Source organism: Simochromis diagramma, unplaced genomic scaffold (assembly GCF_900408965.1).
Source record: "Simochromis diagramma unplaced genomic scaffold, fSimDia1.1 OVJJ01000463.1, whole genome shotgun sequence".
In the NCBI taxonomy this organism is placed as follows: Eukaryota; Metazoa; Chordata; class Actinopteri; order Cichliformes; family Cichlidae; genus Simochromis; species Simochromis diagramma.
Window position 1 is genome coordinate 894,911 of NW_024386941.1, and position 27,802 is coordinate 922,712.

The 27,802-nt window shown below is 41.4% G+C and overlaps 1 protein-coding gene across 1 annotated transcript in view; it reads right to left on the bottom strand.

Moving 5' to 3' along the window:
- LOC120737248 (spectrin beta chain, non-erythrocytic 4-like) overlaps window positions 1–27,802 on the bottom strand; it is a 96,067-nt gene that overhangs the window by 22,092 nt on the left and 46,173 nt on the right. The window contains 2 exon segments of the mRNA XM_040037837.1: window positions 766–1,029; window positions 22,963–23,109. Of these exon segments, the coding sequence (XP_039893771.1) occupies window positions 766–1,029; window positions 22,963–23,109 (411 nt within the window).

Here is a 27,802-nt window from a genome sequence, read left to right on the forward strand (position 1 = left end):
TCCAATAAGTCACAAACAATCAGCCTTTAACCAGGCAGAACAACCAGCATGATGCTGGCAACTATATGTGAACATATTAAAAACTTGTCACCGTCTGTATTTGTAAAATGATCTTGGGATGAGACTTGTGTTAAAGCTCACCTGGTTTGCACGAACACTGACGGCTTTTTGTGTCCAAAAACCATCAACGCAAATTAAAGATTAATGCTGGCGCGAACTTATGAGAAGCTGACTTTGCTGAAATGAGATGGAAAGCAAACAGAAAGCTGTGCAGGCGCAGCGAGAAATGTTGCTGTTAGTCATTTTCAAACATGAGGTTTTGTTTGAATATTAATGAGCTGAGGCCATCTCTGTGTAGCGACAATAACGTAAACAGTGATTCACTCTGAGATGGTTCAACATGCAAGGAAGCAAAGATGCAGAATTACGTTAACAGTTTAGGGCAAAACTGGGCTAAAACTACGGAAAAACTAAGAAAAAACCCAAAAAATCCACCCAAGAATACAGTTATATAAGGATAAACCTCAGTTAATTTACCAGATGTGCTTTTCTGTTCATTTACAGTTAAATATTTATTATTATCAGGTTAAAATTCAATAAAAGTCTAAACTCTGGAAACCAAGAACTCACTACCTGACAGATGAAACAGAAAAAGCATCTTTGTACAAAGAAATCATAACTTAAGCCACTTCAGAGGTTAGAGGAACGCATCTGTGGGTGAAATGGCTGCAGCAATGTGCCAAAAACCACTTGAATGTTACGTACATGCAGTTTTTTGAGCTGCTTGTTGACGGTGGTGAGGTCCTGTCCCTGGTCGACGTAGGCCAGTTGACCCTCGAGCTGGCCCAGTCTCTGGTCGAGGCTTTCGTAACTCTGCACCAGCAGGTCGGCCTTGTTGGCTTCAAAAAGCTGGCGGGCTTTTGCCTGAGTGGTGCTCTCCAGATCCTGCCAGCACTCCCTGATCTCCTCCAGCTTCTTCCGCACCACCGGGCTGAGCTCCGGCTTCTCCTGGATCAGTTGCTGGCCCTCCTGGATGGACAGGAAATGAGGGGGAACACAGAGGGAGACGGGGGAGAAAATTAAGACCTTTTATGTCTTAATGCGAAAGGATTATTCATTAACATACCGAAAATGTATAATTAGCCCAGAGTACACGTAGATCAGAGGCAAATGTGCAAATAGAACATTTACTACTGAAAACAAAAGGCAATTAAGCTACAAAATGACACTTCATAATCACAAAGGCATTAAAAACACACAACCTATTATGATAATAAGGCCATTATGTAGTTTAATTAACACATCAATCAGTGAATCGACATCTCTAAATAGCACCTGGGGAGTACCAACATAAACGTAAAATCTCTGAGAATATATCGTTTTCATGCAGATCACTTTGTCTGCACCGCTATGCAAATTTTATTTAAGCAAAAACCTAAAATGTTTATGGAGATTGCACTCATAAATCTAAAAGTTTATGTCAAGAGGACATTAAAATAGCTTTATGAAAGTGGGGTCGATTTCTCTATTTGTAATAAAAATAATTATTGATCTCTAATCCACTTTTCACAATAAAAGCGTGGTTGAAAATCTGTGCAGTGTAGGATATCAATGACGTTGTACATAAATAAACGAAACTATGAACCTAAAGCATTGAAAATGAAAAACTCATTAGTATACCAAATTAGTATTCGACCACCAGAAAATTAAATAGTAACAATTTTAAATATTTTTATTAGAAATATCACACTCGTTAGCGTCTTCACTCTTAATTTCATACATTTCTAGCTGTTTCTGGGTTTTATAAGTGATTTTTGGAAGCTTTGGACAGACATTTAGAGACTGCACAATAAATTGAGAAAATACTAGTAAACAACAAAATAATAATCATAATCATTACATGGAGCTGTGACGTAATAATGTGTAAAAAAATAATATATAAAATACAAAACATATAAAAAATGAAGCAGGTATAAATTTATAAATGTGCTTCATCGCATTTACAAGTCTTCCTGTGTTTGAATATTGATTCTGTGGAAATGTTGTAGGACGTGTGTGTGTGTGTGTGTGTGTGTGTGTGTGTGTGTGTGTGTGTGTGTGTGTGTGTGTGTGTGTGTATAAAGAGATTAAACCTCCTCCTACTAAAATACCTCATAAATTACCCCACACGTCCCTTCCCCCATCTCTCTCGCCTTTTCATATTTCTGCCCCTTTTGTACCTCATCCCATTCAGAACCATTACACACACACACACACACACACACACACACACACACACACACACACACACACTGTATGAATATCAATTAGATGGGGGAGGGATTTCACTGAGGAGGCGAAATGAAAAAAGTCCGGGAGCAGGTGAACATGAGGTGCTGGTTTGTGTGTTTATTAGAAAGAAAGGGACCTAAAAACATCCCCCAATATGAACAAAGAACAAAGGATTTCCTATAAACAAACATAGAAAAGCATTAAAAATCTAAGGAATTAACTGTGGGCCAAACTTCCAAAGTCCATTTTAGGAACACGGACTTTAAATTATTTGATGTACACTGGAATTAAAATTCCAGCTTAACTTTGAAAAACAACAAACTGGCACTCGTAGCTCGCCAACTTGTCTTTATCAAAAAAATAAAATAAATAATACTTGGTAATGTGTGGATTACTGTGGATGACCGTGCTTTTCTTTGCATCTCAGTTCCTTGGTCAAAAGTTACGGACTGAAGCCTGCTACAAAAACTCCTCTGACCGCTACGGATAATCTCCCTCTTTATAACAACGTAATAACAAATATACACGGGGTGAATACTTTTATAACTTATTCATTTGTATCCTTTTAGTTACATTAAAGATTACGCTTTATCTGACTAAAACTATGGCTTGCTGTGTGACACAGACCATCCACAAAGCTCTTGCTTTAGTCACTAATTAGCTGATATGTGCATATGTGTGTTGGATGCAGCTTGCTAACATTAGCAGATAACTTTGATGAACAATATATGGTAAATCCTGCATAAAAAATTAACATGCAGTGGCTAAATTGCTAATGTTGAAGCTTCGAAATGCACAGTCCAAAACCAAAAGTTGACATCAAAACGCGTCTATTCTCAGATCATATCTAAAGTCCTTTCAGGTTCCTCTGAGGACCACAAACATGGGTGAAAACCGCACCTGTTGGAGGCGCTAGGCAAAATATGAGACAACCATAGCCTGTAAGGTTCATGTCCAGTTTGAATTAAAAGAATAAGTAAAAAGGGTTAATCGTAAAGATGTGAAAATGTGCAAAACTTTATTTTAGATTTGATTTTACTGTGCAACAGAAACTGAAAGGACGGACATTTTTTTAAAATATTTTTTTTGAGTTGTCTGACCTATTTTTCTGAAGAAAAGGCTCAATTTTCCACCATTTGGTTCTTGGTGGGTGGTACTTTTCAGACTGCCTCGAATTTTCACCAGGATGCTAAAGTATCCTTGAGCAGTGACTCATCATCCACAGAGGACAACATCCTGTCTCACTCACTCGAGTTATCATAAAATCTGCAGACATACAGAGCTGCATCATGACTGGAAACTGGAGCCCAGTGATGAGATAAGACAGCTTCCGGTCCAGACACCGAGATAAGCAGGGCAGTTACGGGAACCTCTAGGCAACACCGAGGTGTAAATGTGAGTGAGAGTAGGTCATAAAAACATCACTCACTGAAGGTCAGCCCAAACCAACAATCTACCGAAAAATAAATTTGATATTTGGTTTGATATTTGAAAGTAAAATGTATTGATAAGCCTGGATTTATGAAACAATAATCAGATTTATCTCAATGCTCTACTATTTACTGTTTGTTTGTGCAGCTGTCCATTAAAATATAAAAGTATATTTTAGATCATGCTTAGGAATAACTGCCCAAAGAAGTGCCCGGCGTTTCCCGATGGTTGCTGAGTGGCCAGACTTCCTTCTAGAACTAAGGAGGATGGAAGACAGTATACTGTAGTGCATATGGTACTCTATATCTGCCGTACACACACCATATCTGCAACTGCTAACTTAATTGCCACTATCCGGGTACAAATGGAGAGGTGAGAAGAAAAAGAAGCAAATATCTTCACACAATCCTGCACTGTTTTTACATCAACACACATAAACACAAAGAAGGAGAAGTGGAATTGTAAGCAGACAGACCACTTTCCGATCCTTTCCACTGCTAGTGCGTTACGTCAGCGTTCATTCTTGTGTGGTGTCCCTCCGGCTGCTGGTGCGTGCCATCCTCTGCGGTGAGTGGGAGGGTTTGTGTGGGCTCGAGCAGCTTCACCCACTAGCTCAGAGCTGCTACTCCACACTACTCATACTGTGTAAACTGAGTCTGCAGTTCAGAGAGGAGCACAGTATTCCACAGCGCATACAGACAGCATCTGCAGACATCCCACGGCAAGCGGGGAAATCTGTGTGAGCCCCACCCCGTACACTGAACTTGGAGTATCTTTACAAGATGGGTCAACTCACTGTAGAAATACTCAGCCTGTGAAATCAGTTGAATAATGTCTTGTCATTAGATCAGATTACAGATGCCAACAGGAAATAAAGCATTAACCTTTTTTGGAGATTGGGACTTCACGTTAGCATCAGTGCAACTGTTGCACTGATCCTAACTATTACTTCTCCCTTTAAGTGAACACCCTTGCTATCAAAAATAAGAATTTATTAAGTAAATAAAATTATAAAATAGTTGTTTTTTAGGGAATATTCCATTACTGAAGGCCGATTAAAACCCCACAGTCACAGTTAGAGTTAAATCATCTGTTACGCAGCAGCTGCCTTCAGTCTGAGTCAGAACTGTCAGGATATTTTTATTCTGAAAGGACAGAAATATGTTGCTTATCGTTTTCTTCTTCTTCAGTATTTGCAGTAGTGATTATGGTGTGTCAATGTTTAGCATAGAGAGTGCAATCTCCATAAACATTATTAACAAATATAACATGCCAGCAGGGAGCGTGACAATGAATTATTTAACGTGGAACATTATTATTGTGCCGTGGGGCTTCAGACTCAAATACACAGTGGTACTGCTCCATGTGGGAGGGCCAGTTCACCAGTGACCAAAGCTGCCCATGTACTGGAAGCTGACACACAATGTTCATACGTAACTCCCCTCCACAGCCCACAGTGTGTCTTTTTCACACTGAAAACAAAAAGTGGAGATAATTAGGCACTAATATAAAATACAATGACACTATCGGTTGGTTTTCCTCCTGTACTGTTCAGTTCTTTCAGGTCACCACCCACCTCTGCTCTGTTACAAAAAGGCTGAAAAAGGTGTTTAAATGGACATATTTCACTTCTCTTTCATGTCTACTCATCCATAATCTTAACTGCTTTCAAAGCTTAGGGTTGCAGGGCAGCTGGAGACCAACCCAGCTTACATCGTATATAGTATATAGCATTACAAATGTTGATACTATTATTATACATACGTTTCAGATAATGAGGGTAGTGTATATACAAGTAATCCAGTCAAAGCCAAAATCTCACTCTTCAGACTGCTCTAAAGAATTGTTTACTGCTTTTAAAAAGACAGGGGCTCCATAAGATCCACGTATATGGTAAAAATAATTATTTCAAACTAGAGATGGACCGATCCGATATTACGTATCGGTATCGGTCTGATACTGACCTTAATTACTGGATCGGATATCGGATATTAAATATCAAAAAAGCACCTCACAAAACTTGCGACATGGCATAACTCGGCTCATAACCGTAGCACGTCGGAGCAGTGTGCATCAGGTGATAGAGCGGCTGTGGCGTGCAAGACCTGTCGGTGGTCTGGTTCAGCATTTGGAGCCTCTCTACCAAACCGGCATTTCATCTCCGAGAAAGTGATCCCAGAGAGAAGTGAAGCAAGTGTGTAAGTTCATCTCTGAATGTTTGTAAAGCATTCCAGCGTTAAGCTTAACAACCGATATATGGAGCGACTGCCTCTTCTCTCCCCCTCCCTCTCCTGCTGCTACTTCAATCATGAAACTGATCAATGATCAGCTGATTGGCTTTTCTGTCGCGAGTCCGTCTCTCTTCTTTGTTTATTGCTCACTTTGCACCAGAAAGAGGAAACCAGCGGCTGAACAACAGCAGCACGTTTAAGCTTGATCAGCTGTTGTTAGAATTTATTTAATATTACTTTCTACACCAGGATCTTTTTCTATGCAGCTGACGGCTGGTAACTGTGCAGGGGCGGATCTAGCAAAGTTTAGCCAGGGGGGCCGATAGGGCATGAACAGGGAGAAGGGGGCACAAAGAAATACTTTTCTTTCTTATTCTCATTTAAAATGTCTAGCTTTTAATAAATAATTATCTGAATCTTACACCCAAAGTTTTAATCTGATGTAAAATGTATAGAAGTCCATTACTGTATATAGTAACTGTTAAGTCTATTATAACCTAGTAAGCTATAGTACTTTTTCCATCTTGCAGTCTGCAATTCTGTAGAAGAAAGATGTTGAATCTATTTAATTATTCTTGAAAAATAATTGATTTCTGTGCATTTTTATTCACACTGCATCAAATTAAAGTTGATTACGTCGATTAAGCATCATGAGGTGGAGGTATTTTTTATTTTTTTGCTGGGAGTTTTAGAAGCCTATTAGTTAGGTTGCTTACTCTTTAAAATACCAGAATGGGGAGGATGGAGTAGGCTTAAGTTTATTAGATTGATCAGTGTTGCTGAACTATGAAATATTTTGGGTGCAGTGTATTTTTTGCATAAAGGTATAACAGAATAGCTTTAGTGTTTTGTTTTTTTTAACTTGAGTTTGAACATATACAAAATGCAGCAAGATGTTAAAAAAACAGTTTGAATTCATATCGGTATCGGCCGATTTCAAATTTATGATATCGGTGTCGGTCATAAAAAAGTGGTATCGTGCCATCTCTATTTCAAACTACAAGTCACTTTAAAAAGGAAAAATATCGCTTTAAATCTCTTTTTTAACCTCTTAGGACCTGGATGTCCACATGTAGACATCACATTTTGGGCTGTCTAGACCAAAATACTAAATTCTGCTCTACAGGGGCCTGATGTCCACTTACAAGGACATTATACTGTCACTATTCTATTGAAATGTTCTCATATGTGGAATGTTTTTACATTTATCAAAATGCCATGAAAGAGTTCGGGTCTTAGGAGGTTAAAGTACTGATGATGAAAAGCACCATGTTGATGTGATTAAAGATTATTTAAATACTAAGACCCAGAAGGATGTGAGAGAATATGTAAAGTGAACAAAAACAGGAAGTACAGTTGTGCAGGACAGACAGGGAGAGTCTGATGGAGCACTGATGCTAACAGCAACAGATCGTCCTCATTCTGATGTCTGGTGTGCGCTTCACAGCAGACATCTGCTCCCGAGCCTCCCCTCTGCCGCTCTGTTGGTCAGTGGGTCTGTCACGCTCAGGCCACTGAAGCTACCGTGTCAATATTTACATGTAAAAAAAAATCTGCTCGTCCAGGCAAATGGAACTGCTTGCTTCAATCCAGGTTGAAGTTTTAATGTCAACTCTGGGTCAACTCTGACATAAGGTAAGAAACCAAACACAGGGTCCAATGAATTCTAAAGACTGAAAACATATTTATAATATTTGCTACGTGTCCACAGTCTTCAAGGAGATACAACTACAAATCAACATTACTTCTTCAAAAGAAATATCCAATGGCAGCGACCCGGGGTGATGGAAAGAATGTGATGGCTGGTATATATAATATGAAACTGAGGCACTGGTCACGTGATTTTTTGATACCTTGCACTTAAATGGAGACCTGCGTGACCGTCGCAGGGTTTCTGTAGGGTTGCACAGTATGCAGAGGGTATAATTTCCTCCAAACTGTAATTGCAGACTCATTTATTCATATCAACACATGATTCCACTACTCATGCTGTTGCTCATAAGAAAAGCTGATGATAAAGGCAGCCTGCTCTGGGGTACTACATGCACTCACTCACACACGCACAAATGTCCACATACCATCCAGAAAATGCACAAATACAGAGAAAGAGGACGGCTGTTCTTCCATCTACCTTAAAAATGCCCCCATTTGTTCCTCTGTGCTGCTGTAAAAGCGTCACTTTGACTGTAGGAACAGAAGGACTTCATCCATCTGCTGAGTGCCCTGTTGGCTCGAGAGCATTAGAAAGCCAAAAGTGCTCCAGGACTGGGCAGGCACTTAAATTGTATGAACCTAATAAGACTTTACTCAGACTTAACTTGGGTTAGCTACCTGTGTTTCTTACATCCTGTATTTTGCTAGTTAGCATTTTAGGTTTATCTTTGCAAACATCCACTTCATAAACAGGAGACGAGAGGAATTAGTAGGAGGCTGTTTCAAACCGTTTTGCCTGATGAAAGTCTAACACAGAAACATTAAAAATAAATGCATTTTTCCCATTTCAGTTACACAGCATGCAGGACTCTGTTTGCTATGTTTGTTCTCACTTAAAAATTAGCTAGCTTCAATCCTTCCTGTCTGCTGTTTTGGAGGTCTTGGAAGTCATTCAGCTACCTCTCCACAAGGTCTTTTTTCTTGTGGTCGGGTGGACTCTAGCTCCACCATGGAGGTCTACAGCAGCTGACAGGAGCCCTTATTCTGCTTTAGAGATGTGATGTGAGCTGGAGGGCTGCTCCAACCACAGAGAATAGGTTCATGTGCTGCTGCGGAGGCTGCAGAGCAGAACAACGACTGTCTCTTGTTACTTATTGCTTATAGTATAAACATAAAGTATGAGTAAGTCATTCAAGAAAACACCTTTGGCATGCACACAAAGATTCAGAGCCACAATAGAAGGATTTTAATCAGAAAATGTAAATAATTCTTATGCATTACTGCTTTCAGACATTTCATATTTGAAAACTTAATTGGACAATTTTGCTGATTTAGGTTTACACCATCTGCTAGTTGACACAGAGCTGTCTTTGAAGGCTAGGAATATCAGGGTTGCAGTGCAGATAGTGCAGACAGACAGACCCTATGGCTTAGGAGCTCTGTAATGAGCACATATATAGAAAGACACCTACAACAGGTTCCCTGCAGAAATAAATAAAAAGAAGCTCCACATAGTGATTGTAGGGTCAACATCATCTATCCAGCTGGGCTCTATAATATGAAAACACCTATCTTATACTATCTTTCAGGTCTAGCACCTTCCTCAGCATTATTCTCTGGGTTCAGTTCAGTTCTGCGTGCTTTAATGGGTGCAGCATTGTCTGAACGGTGCATTTAAATATAACTGGCATTGATTGGGTGGAATAAAAATATATACGGTCAGATCTCCATCTTAGCTTAACATCTTGCTCTGAGTGCGAGGGCCTCATTGATGTTTTGCTGCACTTACCCACACACAAACCTGCCCATACTCCCTCATTCACGCACACATTCTCTTATATACTGCAGCACCACAGGTCAGAGCTTAATGCAAACTGTATACTGTATGCAACTCTATATAGTATACAGTTTGCACTCGCATACAGTTATAAGGAAAGTAAAAAGGTGCATCAATGGCCAGACAAAGTCGTATTTTTTGCACAGCTGGTAATTTGTTTATAAAACTTTTATAAAGCTGTACCGTACAAGCCACACAGATTGTTTTATTCTATGCATTTCAAGCATTCAAACCTAACAGGCAATTTTTAATCAATAACATGACTATCGTTACTTCCCCACACCCCCTGGACATCCTGGGGAGCATAACATAGTATGTCTTTGGACAGTTTGCACAGGAAGGTTCAAACCTAAAAACCTCTTGATATAACTGTCCGGGTTATATAACTGTGTCGCAGGCAAGACTCGGACCCAAATACAGGACATTAAGGACTTTTACCTTTAATGCTGAACTCTTCCCAGACATACAAAAGCACCAATGGTAGCTGAGCGGGAGAATTCAATCCAAGAACTAGGAAACTCCAGTGAAACATGGAAGGAGGTGTTAAGTCTAATTGTTGAATGTTGTCATTGTGTTTCTTAAATTTGTAAGGTCTAAGTTCAGTCTATAGGATCAAGACTTTCCTTTGTCTCTGACCACCTCCCCCAGCCACTCTGTGCTGGGGGAGGTTTTATTGCAGATACTAGAAGATCTAGAAGATCTGTTTCTTGTGATGTTGCTTCCTGCTTTTATGATCCTTTTGGTGAGCAGGAAGTCATGCATACAGAGACACATGCATACAGTGAGACACACACACACTCTTGCACATGCATACAGATGTTTACACATACACACCTAGTGTCTTGTCTTAGAACCATTGGGGGGTTTTACAGAGGGAGGTGCTTTTGCTGTGATGTGTATTGTGTGAATTGTTTTCCCCAAAAGCAAGAGGAGGCCGTCGTCGGGGTCATTTTGCGGTAGGATTCAGAGTGCTTTCTGAGACACCAACCGGGGCCTCCCTTGCTAGCAAGTAAAAGATGTTCGTCTAGTTTTTGTCGTTAACGAGAATAAGTTTCTAAACTAGCGAGGATGTGGAAACACAGACCCAACAGGAGGAATCACACAGGTCAATCTATATCTATACACACAAGCCAGGTAACGATGGGAGAGGAAACAGGTGGGAAGACTGCTGACACTAATTGGGAAAATGAGACACGGGAAGTGAAATCTAACACAAATCACAGAACAGGGGTCAACCACCCGCCTCCAGCCCAAAGAAACTGATTCAGCCCGCCTTAACTAGAGGGCAAAACAATATAAATGGATAATGGACAACATTTCCATCCTTCTGTTCTTATTCATTGTAGTCTTTTAGTGCTCATTCTGAGTGCTTAGACCAGTTTGATCTAAGCTTTCGATACACTGCATGTCATTATCCACTCCTAACATCAACACGACAGTGAAAACACCGAAGAAAACACGAGTCCAAAAAAGCACGCAAGCGTATCGAAAGTGGTTTCTCAATCCTGTAGCCACAATTAAACTTGACTCATAGAGAGAAGTGCACAATACACAAAACAAACCCTGTTTTACTTAACAGGAGATTATAGATTTTCCTGATATTTCTGTTTTATGCTTCAAACAGTGGATGCATCATGACCGGCATCGCAGTGACTCAGTGGTTATCACTGTGTAGAGCCCTTCTCTGTGGAGTTTGCATATTCTCCCTGTGCTTGTGAAGCTTTGGTCCAGTTTTGGATCATAGTTCTCCCAGATCCCACCTGTAACCCCCCCCCCCCACCCATTTATCACTATTACTATTTATAGAGTCATTAATTTCTTTATTATTATTACTATTATTGTTATCACTACTACTAGTAGTAGTAGCACTAGTGGTGGTGGTATTATAATTACTGATGATATTGGTCCTATTATATTGTTGTAATCGTTTGAATTATATGTCTTAAATATCCACATAATGCACATTCACATACATACACATACAACTCACACATAATTTTCATTAAATATGCAATTATGTACAAATTTTTTGTTGCTGTTGTTATTAGTTTTGAGATTTTCAGCGCACATTTTGTCCTGTCATCTATTCCACAGTTTAAAAAAAAAAACTTTATCAGTGTGCAGTTAAGAATGAGATTCAATATGCAACTTTTCTATACAATGAAATAAAAAGTGATATAAATGAAATGACAGAAGAGAATAGAAATATGCACTCTAAGAGAAAAACAGGGTACAGTGTGCATATAGTGCAAAAACGTTACTAAAAGTGCTCAGGTTATGCAATATTACAGCTGCAGAGCAAGTCTGAAGTGTAGTTAAAACCACACTTAGTTATTTTTCCAACCATATAAAAACAATGCTTTCTGTGTCGACACAGGACACAGTCAGATTCTTACTTTTGAGAGTTTTGCTTCAAGGTCTAACGTATTTTTTTTTACATTTTGAGCTTCCTTCAAAGGCCAAAGCCGGAACTGTGAGTGAGATATAACACAGGCTACTATTTGTTTTCTGGTATTTGCAATCTATTGCAATGGTGGATGATTAGTGATTTTTTATTTCTATTGTACTCTTGGTACATTCACCACAAACCAATCAGCTCCAGTCAGCCGTGATGTAACGTAGAGAGTGTGTGAAACTTGGTTCCAGCAGCAGACGCTCAGATTGCCATTCTTAACGAGTTAATGAGGCCAATTAACTGTCAAGGATAATAAGTGACGAGGACAGGATTCAAAAGCCCAGTGGGTTTTGGGCGAGCAACTGGGTGGGTTAAGAGGGTATTTTCACTGTGCATTCACACATCCCCCCCCCCCACACGCTCACGCACACACTGATAAGCACAATCTGCTGCAACTGAACCAAATCTCCACTAACAGCGAGCAGCCTCTGTTTTGGATCCATCACAGTGAAGCTACATCACAGACATTACAGAATGACTCGGCAGCTCTTTACAAACAGTACATCGTCTTAAAGCGCGCAGATGGCAGTTACATCAATTCTGACCCTGTAAACAGAAAGTCTCAGGTTTTATTTGCAGTCGGAAAGAAGAAACCTGCACTAGTAGCTCAACAAAACCATATTATTACATCTGTGCTCTTTGTTTCTGTTTAGTACACCCCTTTCGTCTTCAAGCTTTGACTTTTAATTGTCACTCAGGCCATCCATTCACAAACTTCACTACAGAGATTATAAGCCACACATATTTAGATTTGTTTATCCGGCCTGTCATCAGGAAGCCCAGTCATCCTGCAGCTACAGTACGGTTATTGATTAGACACTACATTATACATTCAGAACACTGCAAACCTCAGCTTATTAGATTTGGACCTCTATACTACACTACATTAACATCTATTGCAGCAAGCTGAATGCCAGTACACCAAGACCTTTGTGTCTTACACTGAGACTGAGCGAGAGGGAGCTTTACATATGGCTATAATGGCTCGTCCATCTCAGTCGTCTCAGATTTTCTGACATTGACAGAAAGATGGAGGAAGAGGAGACGCAAGAATGGAGTCAGTGTGATTAAGAATTAGGACGTCTTTCTCTCTCCTGAGTCATTTTGAGGAGATGGCACCTGTCAAACGTTTAGAAATGAGAAAAGATGATTGTTTAAATGCAAATGTCTGGCATCTGATTACTGATGCTTCAACACTGACTATGGACATACCGAGGAGTCATGGCAACAAACAATATAATTTGGCAAAAGTATAACCAAAGAAGACAACAAATGCATTTTTTCTTCAGAAGAAGTCATATTTTAAGTTTATATTTGGGGATTCTGGCAAAAGACAAACTCTAAATAATACTTGGAAAGTCAGATTTTTGCCAAATAAACTTTAAATCTCACTCCACCTGAAAACAGTAATTGCATCATGTGTTAACCAGCCAGATGACACCTGTCGGACTGAAAAGCAGCTGCCCACGAGCACTTCTATCCTCCCTTTGTTTATTATTGAAAGTTAAATCAGAGTATAAATGATATAACCAGATTAAATCACTTGTGATAGATAGTTCGGTGCCCTTTTACTACTGTTAAACAGCTAACAACAATAACCACAACTGTAGAAATGTATACAACAGTGAGCTGTGGCATTAAAACTACACACAGGTGGAGTCAATAACACTGATTATCTGTCAAGTTCCTGATCTATGTTTTTGATTTTTATTATCATTCTCTCTCATGTTTCTTGTATTCGTGTCCTTCTGGTGTGTCTTCCATGTTTCCTCGTCCAGTTTTATTTTGTGATTTTTCCCTCCCTTGCATGACTCGTGTGGCCTCTTATTCTTGTTCCACCTGTGTCAGGTTTCCCACTTTTAAACCTTTATCAGTTTGTGCGTCTAATCAGCTTCGTGTGTATTTGTAGTCGCGTCGTTCTCCCTGTCACATTGTTGCCGTGTGTTACTTGTACTTCTGTTTTCTGGGTTTCTGTTTCGGGATCTCCTACTAACAGCAGAGGTGCAGGTGGTTCCTTTTTACTGTCCGCTCTGATCACATCACTCATCCTTAATCTGATTCATATCAGACGGGTGTTGTGAATTACTTTACATGGGATGAATTTGTTTCCTCACTCTGTGCTCTTCATCTCTTATCCAACATTTTAAAAGGACTTAAGCATCCTAAATGATGGTGGACCTCAATCGATTTTCCAGGTCACAAAGCCGCAAAGGCAGACACGAGGAAGCAGAATTAGCAGAACGTAAAGCACCCAGAGTGAGAGAGAAGGGGAGGGATGGAGGGATGACCTTCACACATGAGCTCTACGAGGAGAGGAGGGAAGATGGGGAGAAGTAAGAGGGGACTGGGCAGCAGTTGCTTGGCAACCGTCGCCAGTACAGGAAAGAGGGGACACATTGCTCCAGTTGCTGCTGGCGGCTTGACGTCACAGCAAGCTGACGAGGCACACAGTGCTTCGTGATGATCTGCTGGGTTATCCCACGTCACCCAGTCGCACATCCAAACTGAGGGAAGATCGATACTTTAGTCTTCATCGAGGTCTTTTCACACACACACAGTCAAGTCCTGAGTTTTACAAAGATATAATCGCACGGTTTAGTGGTTAAAAACACTTCTAAACTGAAATGCATTGTGGGTGTGTTGCTAAAAGACACACAGAGCTGAGTAAACATAGTTTGACTCATAGAGTTTATTTTTAAAAGTCTTTTCGGGGCTTTTTTTAGGCCTAGATTTACTGTCTAAGTGCAGCAAATTAGCAAAAAAGAAAAAAAAGAGGATGGGATTGGTGAGCTTCTAACAATAAGTTAATTTATAAACACAGACTCAGCCAATTCATTTCACTAATGACCAATGCAATCTATCAACAGCACAAATGATCAATTCAGACTTGATGAAGGAGCATCTAATCAGCCAATCAAATGATTACAGTGTAAATCCATGTTTAAACTGCGTGGACACTCAGATCAAGGCAGCTGATGGAAAATCAATATATTTATATTTTAAGGGCAAACTGTTCACTTTCAGGGAGCTGTCTGAGGTCTGAGCACGTCCTGATAACATCTCCCCCTGCAATATCAAATAAATCAAAATTCTGTGTTCTCCCATAAAAGGTCTTGAATAATCAGACCGCATCGACTCTTAAGGACCCAGCAGAGTAGTTTGCTCTCAGATGCTAGTTTAATTGTGGTTCACGTAATAGTTAAAAGTAGAATGGGAGGCAGCGCCTTCAGCTTTCAGGCCAAACACCCTCTCTACTTTTAAGATTAGGCTTCAAACTTTTCTTTTCGATAAAGCATATAGTTACTGCTGGATCGGGTGACCCTGGATCCTGGGGGATTCCCATGATGCACATTTTTTCTCTGGCTCTCTTCCACAGCATGCCCCCCTCCCCTCATCCCTCACTGTCAGGCCCTGCCTGAGCATGGTTTTGCCGGAGGTTTCTTCCTGTTCAAAGGGAGTTTGTTCTTCCCACTGTCACCAAATGCTTGCTCAGGGGTCAAATGTTCCTTGAGGTGACTATTGTTGTAATTTGGTGCTATATGAATGTATTTATTTATTTATTTGTTATTTGTATGTTTATTTTGAACATCCATCCATCCATCCATCTTCTTCCACTTATCCGGGGCCGGGTCGCGGGGGCAGCAGCCCAAGCAGAGAAGCCCAGACCTCCCTCTCCCCAGCCACCTCCTCCAGCTTATCCGGGGGAACACCAAGGCGTTCCCAGGCCAGCCGAGAGATATAATCTCTCCAGCGTGTCCTGGGTCTGCCCCGGTGGGACATGCCCGGAAAACCTCGCCCATCCTTGTCAGATGCCCGAACCACCTCAACTGGCTCCTTTCGATGTGGAGGAGCAGCGGCTCTACTCTGAACCCCGCCCTATCTCTAAGGGAGAGGCCAGCCACCCTTTGGAGGAAGCCCATTTCCGCCGCTTGTATTCGCGATCTCGTTCTTTCGGTCACTACCCACAGCTCGTGGCCATAGGTGAGGGTAGGGGCGTAGATCGACCGGTAAATTGAAAGCTTTGCTTTTACACTCAGCGCTCTCTTCACCACAACAGACCGATACAGCGTCCGCATCACTGCAGCCGCTGCACCAATCCGTCTGTCGATCTCCCGCTCCCTTCTCCCATCACTCGTAACAAGACCTCAAGATACTTAAACTCCTCCACTTGGGGCAGGAACTCGTCCCTAATCGGAGTGGGCACTCATGTTCATAATTTGAACATGTTAAAATATAATAACAACAACAACAACAGAGAAAAAAAGAGACCAACAGAGAAAAATAAATAAACAAATAAACAAAATGAATTGAACTGAACTGAATACTGCTTCTATTACAAGCACATATTCATATACTGTGTGTGTTCTTTCAGTCAGAAAACTGGCACTGTGCTTCTTTGGTGCAGCCCAGCTGAAGCTTTTAAATGCTAAACGAGGTTCTTGCACCATCATAGAACATGTGTCACGGCATGCTTTGACCCTGATGGTAGCAGTAGGAATAAAAAAGGAAAAAGAGCTGGAAACTTGGCTTTAACCTGCTTTATAGAGGCATGTCAATTTGAAACACGTGATCTAGAACTACCAAAGAGACTCTGCGGCATTTAAGGTGCACAGGTCAGATAACACGTTTTGGGCAGCATTTCAATCCCATGTTAACTGTGCCAACTGAAATACAGACACACACGGCTCCACAGATGGAAGCAACTTAAAAAAAAAAGACACTGTACTTCAGTTCTCTATGACAAAAAAGGGGTGCATAAAATAAGTGCAAAAATAAGCTGCAGAGTCTCAGAGGACCCCACACAGAGACACAATGAGGACACAACCTACAGACTGTTTGGACAGGAAGTACTACAACGAGCTGGAGCACGAAAAGCTTCACGGCATTATAGCTCGTCTTTCCTAAGCTTTCAGCGTATCCTTCTATGCGTCTACTTCTTTGTCTGTTTAAATTGTTTTAAAAATTTCTTGCAAATGTTATTATTCTCTAGACCTTTTTATACAAAGAGAGAATAAAACCTTTCTGGGGGGCTATTTTGCATTGCTTTGACGGTAACTGAGCTGAGGGTATAAAGTGAAGGTGATGACATACAACAGCACTAATAAATTGTACCAGTTAGATGGCATGACCGATTAAGATTAGCCCGGGGATGCCTCTAAAACAATATTTTTATTTCTAACACTTGTCAGGAGTGAGTACAAATCCTTATCAGCACTGCCATTTAAAAAAAACAAAGCCAAATACTGAATATTATCTTTAAAAAATGCAAGTTGCTAAGCAACAGCCACTGAGAAGTCTTGTGGGGTGAACATGGCTGCCACATATGACTTCAGAAGCTAAACCCTGTCTATCTGCCAACAGCTAGACATCCTGGTGTGACTACAGTCTGCTCCTGAAGAGCAAGACTTGTGATTCTAGTACTGATCACGTTGGCATTACGCATCACTATCCGACCTAAACTAAAATTTCTGACACGTAAACACCTCTTTGAAGAAGCAAAGAAGTGACGATGAGCCAATGAAATGTTTCACACAGCAAAATTTAAGAAGTACGGAAACACAGCTAATGTCTACGGTCTGTTCACTGCAGTGTTTTGCAAGCACTTCTTATATATAGGTCACACATTTCAACAGCGCTGTGTTTCGAAACACTTCAGGTAAACTACTCTCACATGCTCGCACTGGATTAAAGATGGGTTAAAAACAAAAAGCAGGAACACATGCTGGCTGTTAATGGCAAAAATACAGAAAAGAATTCATTCATATTATTATATTATATTTTTTCCAGCATGCTCAAAGTTGAATTCATTATATTTCCATTTCTATTTTACACTCTTAACCGTCCCGCTAATGAGAAACTGCCAGATTAACCATTGGACATGCTGGAAAGGACTGGAGAGGAGAGGAAAGAGGCTCATCCTGCAGTGTGAACAGGCTTCACAGATGTCTCGCCACACTTTTAATTTAGTTGCATGCTGTCCTGTTGGTCCTGTTTTAGCATATATTATCTTTTTTTTTTTTAGTATATCTATCATTTGGATAGAGAAAATCTAATTTGTAAAATTCAAAGAGAGGAGATGCTGCGAGAGTCTGTAGCTCTCTAGGTTGTTTTGTGTCTCCCGGTGTCGTGTATTATTTGTCCTTACATGTCACTTTTGTGTGTATTTTTAAATCTGCAAAAATAAAACCAAACATGTAGGCTGTTATTGTTCATTACTGACAGCCGGACTACATATTTTCCTCTGAAGATGAAAGCAAAGAAATGCACTTAGCATTATTCTGATACTTCAGCTTGTGGGCGTTAAAACTGCAGTGGACGCTTTTATACATCAAAGTGGTATCATATGTGGTGTGTCTTAACAACAGCAACATAAGCTACCTTTAAATTGTTTTCCAGTGTAGTCACAGTGTATTTTTTGTCTAATCATTATTTACACGGATTATTTATCCCAGATTGCGTTACAAACACTAACAAAAACACGCTCCATTATTTTTTTCTTCGAGGACCCTGCTTTAATATGTGATATCCACTCTAAAAGGTGAGTGACTGGGGCAGAAACATGGTCTCAATTCACCACTTTTGCTTATTATCAAACAATTCAGAAACTCTGTTTCTCATCTGTCTCTTCAGCATCACCTTCTCCATCTGTAAGCATTCTGCAGTAACCTAAATCTACCCTCAGAGCATATGTTCCCTAAATGCATGTGACCCCTAAATGTGCAACAGAAAGGGCTCTGTGGTCAGAACATGCAGTGCTGCACCCTCAACAGTGAACCAGCCCGTGTTATGATATGTTAGGACTCTGCAACCTGGCTCATGTGTATTAGCATATACCAACCTCACAGTGCCCACTGTAGGAGAAGAAAGTAATCAGACATAATGAGCAGCTTGAAGGACAGAAATATGTACAGCCATCATCCGCTATCTTACATCGAGCTGACTGATGAGGACATAGACATAATGTAAAATGGTAAATGGCCTGTATTTGTGTAGCGCTTTACTACTCCCTAAGGACCCCAAAGCGCTTTACACGTTCAGTCAACACATTCACACACTGGTGATGGCAGCTACATTGTAGCCACAGCCACCCTGGGGCGCACTGACAGAGGCGAGGCTTCCGGACACTGGCGCCCTCTGACCACCACCAGTAGGCAGCAACGGGTGAAGCGTCTCGCCCAAGGACACAACGACCGAGACTGTCCGAGCCGGGGCTCGAACCGGCAACCTTCCGATTACAAGACGAGCTACCAACTCTTGAGCCACGATCGCCCACATGAAACATGAAAGTCACACGACAGCAACAGAATTTTGTTTTTGAACTATGACCTTTATGGTTGTGCAAATACTACTCATCCCTAACACTGCGTAAATGCTTTGAGGCTGACTATTGGTTGCTTCTGGACATTCCAGGGCCTGGTTGCCTAGGTAACAATATAATGTATTTACAACTAGGTCATATGTCAATCCATGGTATTCTGTCCTTTCATTGGTGGTCGCTTCAAGTGCTTGCCTGAAAATTTCTAAAAGTTTATCTCCGGCCCTTCCTACTTCATGTCGCTGGTGTTATTTCACCCAGAATTGGCGATTTTTATTTTGACAGTCAGTTACTTTTATTAGAGCCCATCCATCCATCTACTTTTGCTTATCCACTTTAGGGTCACAGGGGAGCTGGATCCTATCGCAGCTGTCACAGGATGAGATGCGGGTAGATCCTGAAATCCTACTCACTATTCAGTAAGATAAGGCAGAGCTACAATTTCTCATATTTCATCAGCTGGAAATTTCAAATAATTTGCATTTTTGTTGGACAGTTATAAGACTAGTTGCCACTTAACTGTCTTTAAACAGATACTTAATCATTTCTGTTCTCGTCCCAACATATCAAGAGTTTATGCTTTACAGTACAGTATGTGCACAAATATGAGTGTTGTGCCTTGATTCAGTTCCCCTCTGCTTCCTGCAGGGGCGTTCACGTTTAGCCCTGCCCAGTATGACACTGCAGAGGATTGAGCCACTATGCCATGGTCAGTGGTGCCCCTTCATTGTGATGTGATATGACTGAACCACAATACACTCGGCATAGCCTTTTTCAGGTTTCAGTCATCAGCATAAGAGCTCAGACTGATGATAATAAATGTAGTGTCAATGTTGTCGCTTCACTAGAAATACTGTATCTCTGCGTCTTTCCTCAGAGCAGATGCACTGCCAGGATTTGTTTATACCATACAGTCCATCAGATATAACTGCAGCCTGCTTACTAAACAGTTGCATGTTTCATTTTCTACAACAGCCCATATGGGTCCATCGATGTCCATGTGTCCTGTCAAATTTCTTTTGGCTGTCATTCTGCAGGGCCATCACATACAATATCTAATTTTCTACTGGCAAGCCATATACTTGCCCTGATGGTGTTAATAAGCCTCGGTAGATCAGAAGAGTATCAACTTCATCGCAATATCGACCATAATGGATTAAAATGATAATTTCCGGGCACAACAACCCGAAATTAGCATTTTGCATGAGTGATTTCTTTGTCTCCAAGTCACTGTTGTTGTTGTTTTTTACATAGTGTTTAAACACAGCAGCTCAGCGGTTAGCACCACTGCCTGACAGCGAGCAGATCCTTGTTCCAGACCAGGCAGAGCTCTTCTGTGTGGCATTTGAATTTCTTCGTTTAATCTTCAAAAGTATGGGGAAAAATATGTGTCAGAGATGGTTTTACCTTGGCATTTAATAACACACTAGTTTAACGCTGACCAAAGATATTCCTTATTTCAAGGGTTTCACTTTCTGATTAAATAAAGGTTAAAATAAGAAAAAAAGTCTGTGGTCAACATAAGCTGCAAAAACAAAAGTGTCATAACAAAGAAAAGTGTCCACTGCTGGACTATTGTGGCACTTTGCAAACCAACTTTTCAACTACTCAGCACTCATCGTATGCAGAGTGTCATCATCTCTTTTTGAGGGATTGCATGGAGCATGTCCCCGTAGCCTCTGTGTTTATTGAGTTCGCACAAGCCCAATGCAAGCAGGCACCAATGCAGAACCACAAATTCTGCATGAGTATCATAAACATATATTTTACACAGATGATAATCTCTCTGGCTTTTTATCAGAGATGACCAGAGAGATTCCATGTTGGCCGATAAACAAAAAAAGTCATGTCAGTTACTCATATTATTTTTAATTTATCAAGTTTGTTTTTATTATTATTACCAATAAAAAACATAAGAACAACATAGTGCGATTAAACTGAAAGCTTTCTGTGGTATTACAGCATATTCCAGGATAAACATATGTCTTGAAGTATCACCTTCTTTACTCACAGAAGCACACAAAGGAGTCACAAGGAGCCACTAAACACAGTGATGCGATAGCGACTGCTAAATGATGCATGGACTACAGCTCTACTGACCAGTGCATCCAGATTTATGTCACTGCAGGCAATCAGAGCCCTTAACACAACCGCTCAAAGTCAAACATGTGCAACCTTGACATGCAGCCTGGGAAACACTGGCTAACCCAATTACATCCGCAGCTTTAGACGAGAGGCTGATGTGCTGTATAAATCTCCTTAATACGAAACAGATCGTATCAGGACAGCGAGCAGCACAGAGGGCCGCGGCGCTCCCCTGCCTATTTAAAAACCCCTCTGTAATACTTTCTGCCCTTGCCACAGGCTTCGTTACACTTTGATTAAGTAAGTTTTGTACTTGAGTGTTTAATACAAGGACTAATGCATGAATCAGTTTACAACAAATATGGCATTGAGGGTCATTTTTAATCTTCAAAATGATTCTAATGCATCTGAACCTTCTGCAAAATCCTTTAACGGGTGTTTTTAAAACAGAGATATATCACCAGCTAATACAAGACACACACACACACACACACACACACAAAGCCAAAATGATTCAGTGAACAGTAAAACACATCTTTTCTTTTGTTCCCATATGTACAGCAGTTTTCATCTTTTGTTCCTAAAAGCTTTTTAAACCGGAGGCTCATTGGTAAAATTGCAAAGAGGCCTAGTTTTCACTTTCCAGAGCAACAAGCTACGTGACAGCAAACAAAACAAGAGCAATTTCCTGGGAATTAGTTCATTATGTCAACCACATTTCTATTATTTACTCATAATCTGAACCATTCTTTTGTTACGTTGGTATATAATTCTACTAAAAATGCCATTTTTATCAAATGTGCATGTTGTATCTGTTCCTGTGTTTAACTTAATCCGACCTACGCACAACAAGCCTGAATTTGGAACCCATCGTTTACATTTCAAAATCAAGATGGAGGGGGAATTTCAGGAGCACTTCGTGACAGTTAATTCCTGAATAATTTTCCAAATAAAAATACACACAAAAGATGCCATATTCTGTAGTATAAACAACAGGAAACCATTGATGCCCAAAGAAATTTTAGAAACACAACTCTGTGTAAACATCTGCTTTTCCGGTGTTGCACTGAGAGCATTTGTTCTGCTCTGATGACGGCACGCATCGATGAACGAAAAACGCTCCAATCTTTTCAACTTTCTCACAATTTGCAACTTCCTGTCTCCATTATTGTGTAGGTAAGTCATGCTGACTAGAGATTTGACCGTTCTGTCCACCTGCACAGAGATTAGCTGCTCAAACGCTTCCTGAGTAAGGTTTTGCATCTATGGGTAGATGGCTTTCATACATGACATTTGGATAGTATTACGACAATTATGGATACATGTATTGCCATTATTCATATTAAAGTCACACAAATTGTGAGAGAGTCACAAGAGAAAGAGCAAAAGTGCCCCAGGAGATGTTGCTAAGATATTAGAGGAACCCAAGAAAATCACAGGTGTTGTTACATCACTACATCGGTAGGTCAAAGTCCACATGAAATACTCTTTTGTCATTTACTCTGTGTCTATCTTGACATTGGTCAAAGTCAGACTCTATACCATAATATTTGCAGTAAATTTCAGAGTTGCACTATAAAAAAAAAAATTTAAATGGCCAAAAAAACAAAACAAAAACAGAGCGACACTGTAAAAGGAAATGTGCCTGCGAGGCTACATCACTGGGACGGCCAGCTGCACTTACCTTTTCAATTTTGTCCAGCCATTCCTTATTCTGGGCCAACTCGGCCATAAAAGCCTGGTGCTTCAGCCATTTCTTATGAAGCTTCTGGGTCTCGTCTCGACTGCTGTCCCTCGCCATTAGCATCTTCTCATACACCCAATCCCCCAGCTGGGTGAGAGACACAGATACAGAAGGAGGTGTCAGTACTGGACAGTTACAGTAAATAACTGAGGAGCTGATGCTGCACAGAGGAATTCCTCACTTTAACAGACGTGACCAGACCAAAGCATTAATCAGTAGGTACATATATTATTCTAATTCATGCATATATGATTCCATTAATTTGTTATGCAGAAAAACTGAATTATAAATAAGGTGCACTGTAACTAAACAAGGTCAAACACACACACGTTAAAATTTAATGATGCACAGCAAGCACATGTAAGCAGACACACGTGTACCAACAAGCATGGCGGCAGGGATCTACATGTGCACAACCCCTCACAGACAGTATCCTCAGCTTCAACACACCCACGCAGAAATCACCCCCCTACACACGCACACCCCCGCTCTCCATCAAAGAGTAAAATGTGTACATTTTCCACACGGGGACCATCTGCGAGAGGCAAACGGTGAAAAAAAAAAAAAAAAAAAAGAGCCTCACGCCTGCGCTGAGAGCATCACCAAAATATTCAGGTCAGCATCGGCTCCCTCGTCTCTGCCTCATCAACATTCTCATTCCTGCGTGTAATATTTCCACCTGCACCGCCAGCCCCGCACCTAAACCAGATATGCAAATAGAATAACCCGTTTACCGGCAGTGTTTAAGATCAGCAGCCCACGGGGTTGTGGCAGCTGCAGGCAGCCGCTGGTATCCGCATCCTCGCTCGTCTGCTGTCACACGCATGCAAAGATGCTCTTCACCGCAGAGCCAGAAAGAAAAAAAGAAAAGAGAGGACGGAAAGAGAAGAGGGGTGTCTTCTGCAGAGCCAAATACCCTGGGCAGTGATGCAAAGGTGAAGGGAAAACGCCAGGCAGGAGGGTAAATAACAACAATCCTGGAGAGAAGAGACAGACTGGAGACTTCAAACTGAGGCTGCGCTACCCTCTCTTCCCTCTCGCTCTGTCTCTCTCTTGCACTCAAACAGGAGAGAGAGGAGGGGCGGGGGCAGAACAGTGACGAGGGAAAGAGTGAGGATGACTGAGAGAAGAAGAAAAAGAACCCCTCCTTCCCAAAACAATAAAAATGGCAGGCAGCCGAGCCAGTACGCGGGCGCCCCTCCCCTTTCCTCACACCTTCAGCGAGCGGGCAGCTGAGTGAGCGAGTGAGCCAATCGGCTGGTTGGCTGGTTGGAGGAGAGATGAAGTGTATAAGGAGAGGAGAGGGAGGAGCTAAAGCCTGGGATTAGAATTTTTAGGGGGGCAGGGGGAGCAAAGCCTCCGGGCTCACCGGTCACGGCTAATGATGCCGAGCTGGGGAAGGCGGAGGGGCGGGTGTGGACTTTTTGCACGAAGATGGATGAATGAGAGGGGCTCAAAGCTTTAACTGATTGAAGCCCGTCAGTGTGCATTAACAGCTGAGCTCACGACTCTTCTACAGCTGCTTTTGTTTCATCTTCTCCTCCCTCTCCATGTACATCACCTTCTTCTGTCATCCCTCTCTTCCTCTCTGCAGCAGTCCCAGGCAGCTGCACTCTCTGTCTCCAGCTTGCCTGACACTGCTGCAGTGGTAAAGCACAGAGAACAGCGAGAGAGAAACAGCAAAGGGACACTAAAAAGAAGGGGGCTGATAATGGGTAGAGAGGTAGGGAACGACTGAATGATATATTTATATGTTTGACGGCTCTACTGCTCCCCTTTCCTTAAACAGGCCACGGTCAGATTTCAGTCCACTTTCCCTCAATCTGTCACCTCATCCTTCACCTATCATCACACAGAACAGACAGGTAACAGGCCTCACATATTTGCACACATACATGAATTTGCAGACAGATGTGTGTGTGCCACCTACTTGCAAAGGTCATGGGTGTACACACACACACACACACATACTGCAACTATAGCGGTCATGGAGGGTCACAGGCTGATGCCTCTAGAGAGTGTAAATTAAATGAATGAGCAAGGAGGAGGAGAGCTTTTAGGTGCATTGGGGGAAGGATGAATGAACAGCTGACGTAAAAAGCAAAGAGAGGGACGGGGTGGGGCGTAATGGAAGAAAGAAGAGGGTCAAAGGAAGACTCAGAGTCATCATCATGCTATCAGGCTTCATGACTACTTCATCACTGTCCCCTAATTTTCCACTAATAGACATAAAAAAAAAAAATGTACATCAGGAAAGCCACCTTGGAAAACTGTGTGTGTGTGTTTAGGTTTTAAAGCAATGGACTTAAGGAGAATGTTTGGATAAAGACTAAAATTACATTTCTATACGTCACACTTTTTCACAAAACACAGGTGTAGCTATGCTGATGTGTGGTAGTGTCTGTGAAGAACCAAAAGCTCGAAGTATCGCTGTTTCTTTTTTCGCCCGCAGATGCTAAATGAAAGGTTATCAGCAGGATGAGCAACACCTGAGGCCCTTTAAAACTTTCCCAATCTCGCAGTGGGTCTCTCTAATGTGATGCCAGTGTCAATGCTGAGGACAAATTTAGAACCAGCGCCACGAATTTTCATCAACAAAGAACTGATAGTGATGTCAATAAGGTGTCACCACAACTTTACTGGAGCTGATGTTGGAACCATGTGACCATAGAAGTGTTTATAGGAGGGATTAATGCTAGAAGCTCTCTCCTGACTGGCCAATGCCGCTCAAAGATTCTGTCTGTCGTGATCTTCTTCCTTCTAAAGTTAATCCATCTTCTGCAAGTAATCTTATGTATTTATTCAACTTGTAAAAATATAGTGTTTCTCATTAGACACCAATGCAGATCTGACTCTGCCCTGTCACAGCGTCAGCATAAACAGGGCTTCTGACACTCAGAGGTGTGATTCCTTTTCTGGGCTTGGCTACAGCTGTTGATGTCTTGCTTTTGCGCTGTCGCACATTCTAATGTGCCGATTCCTACATGCAATTACAAAATGCATTGCATTGCCCATTTTGTTGATGGCAGAAGACAACAGTGTCATTAAATGAGAAGACCCAATGAGTTCAGGGCTAATGCTAGTTCACTGCAGATATTCTATGAAAGACACCACAAAAGGCTCAAGATATCAGGAATATCAAACTCAGTACTTTTCCTCCTCAGCATGCAAAAAGTCATCCAATCTAAAAGCCTCTGTGACAAAGCAAAAGCACTGGCAGGCTTGAGGGCATTTACAGAGTAACTTAGCATGTGCTACATCTATCTTTATAGATACCCACTATATTTAGCCTGTCAGCCTCTGGGCATACACCTGCTCTTTACTGAGAACAGTTCAGGAAGGGAATCCAGGTGAAAAGCCACTGCATGATCTGTAACTCAGTGTACTTCTTTGGTCCCCTTTTGTCCTGAAGACATTGTTGGACTGTGGAAAAAGTGGAAGAGACAGGCTGATGGGAAACTGTAAAGATGCAAGAGGAGAAAAATCAGCTTCGTTCTTTTCAGCTTTTTTTGGGCTGACGTTGACAACACCATTTCCTGATACAGTGTCACATGTGCAAGTTCACTGAGGGGCCCACCATCACCACCCTGTAACACCATCTGTCCTGTAGCCCTGCTCCTTTCCATCTCCCCTTCATATGGATTGTCCAGGGTATTTCCAAAATATTCATCAGCCACAACCTCCTAGACTCTACAGGATATTTTAATAAATGCACAAACTTCTGCACAAATTAAAAAAAAAAAAAAAAAGTATAACAATCCTTTAAAGAAATATATTTTTATACGGTCATTTCATGTTGAACTGCTCTGTCCACAAATAAAGTGATACATGGCTTTGGGGCTGACAGTTGCTAGTAAGCACCTGGTATTATGGGTGATCCTATAAAGTGTTTACCAACCACTCCTAAATCAGTTAGTGGTTTTCTTTACAAGTCGGAGCAAAAGAGAGGTACTTTATTTAGTCTCTCACCTCAACGTTAGGTGAGAAGAAAGGAAGTGCTGAAATTCACAGATGGTGAAATAGGTAAAAGCACAAAGAACAAAATCCAGGAACACTCGCTAAAGATCCTGCGGTGCAAGTATGATCAAAGTGCTGAATACAGGGGTGTCCTTCATCTACCCCACCGACCAGACCGAAGCGTTCAGTATAAACTGTATATGTGATGCAATTTTGGATAAAACTATCTGATTTTGTTGTAAATATGTCAGCCAGTGGATAGAGAGCAGCAGTGAGTAACAGGAAGCACGAGGACGCAGCCTGGCCCGAACAGAAGAACACACCCTGCCAGCAGAGAGCTCAGGTTCCAACAGACTGACGCAGTGTCACTCATCCACTGTACACACACACACACTTACGGACACACCGACACACACTCAGCCTCCTTTTGCATGCTGTGTTTCTAGAGATATGCATTCAACGCTTCATGTACACACATAAACAAGTCGTTGACACACACACACACACACTCATGTATACAGTGAGATACACTCTTCCTCCTTTGAATTAGTGATGAGGGACTGAGCTGCTGAATTATGTAGGAGACACAAAGAGAGAAAGTTGCTGAAACTACACATGGTTTTGACCCAGAAAGAAGGAGGTGACTCTGCTGGGCGAGAGAGCAAAAACTGCAGGGGCGAGCAGAGGGGAGCCGTGTGCAGCGTAAACACACACACACACACACACACACACACACACACACACACACACACACACACACACACACACACACACACAGGCAGGAGGTGTGGACCATATCAATGATACTTTCCAACAATAGCAG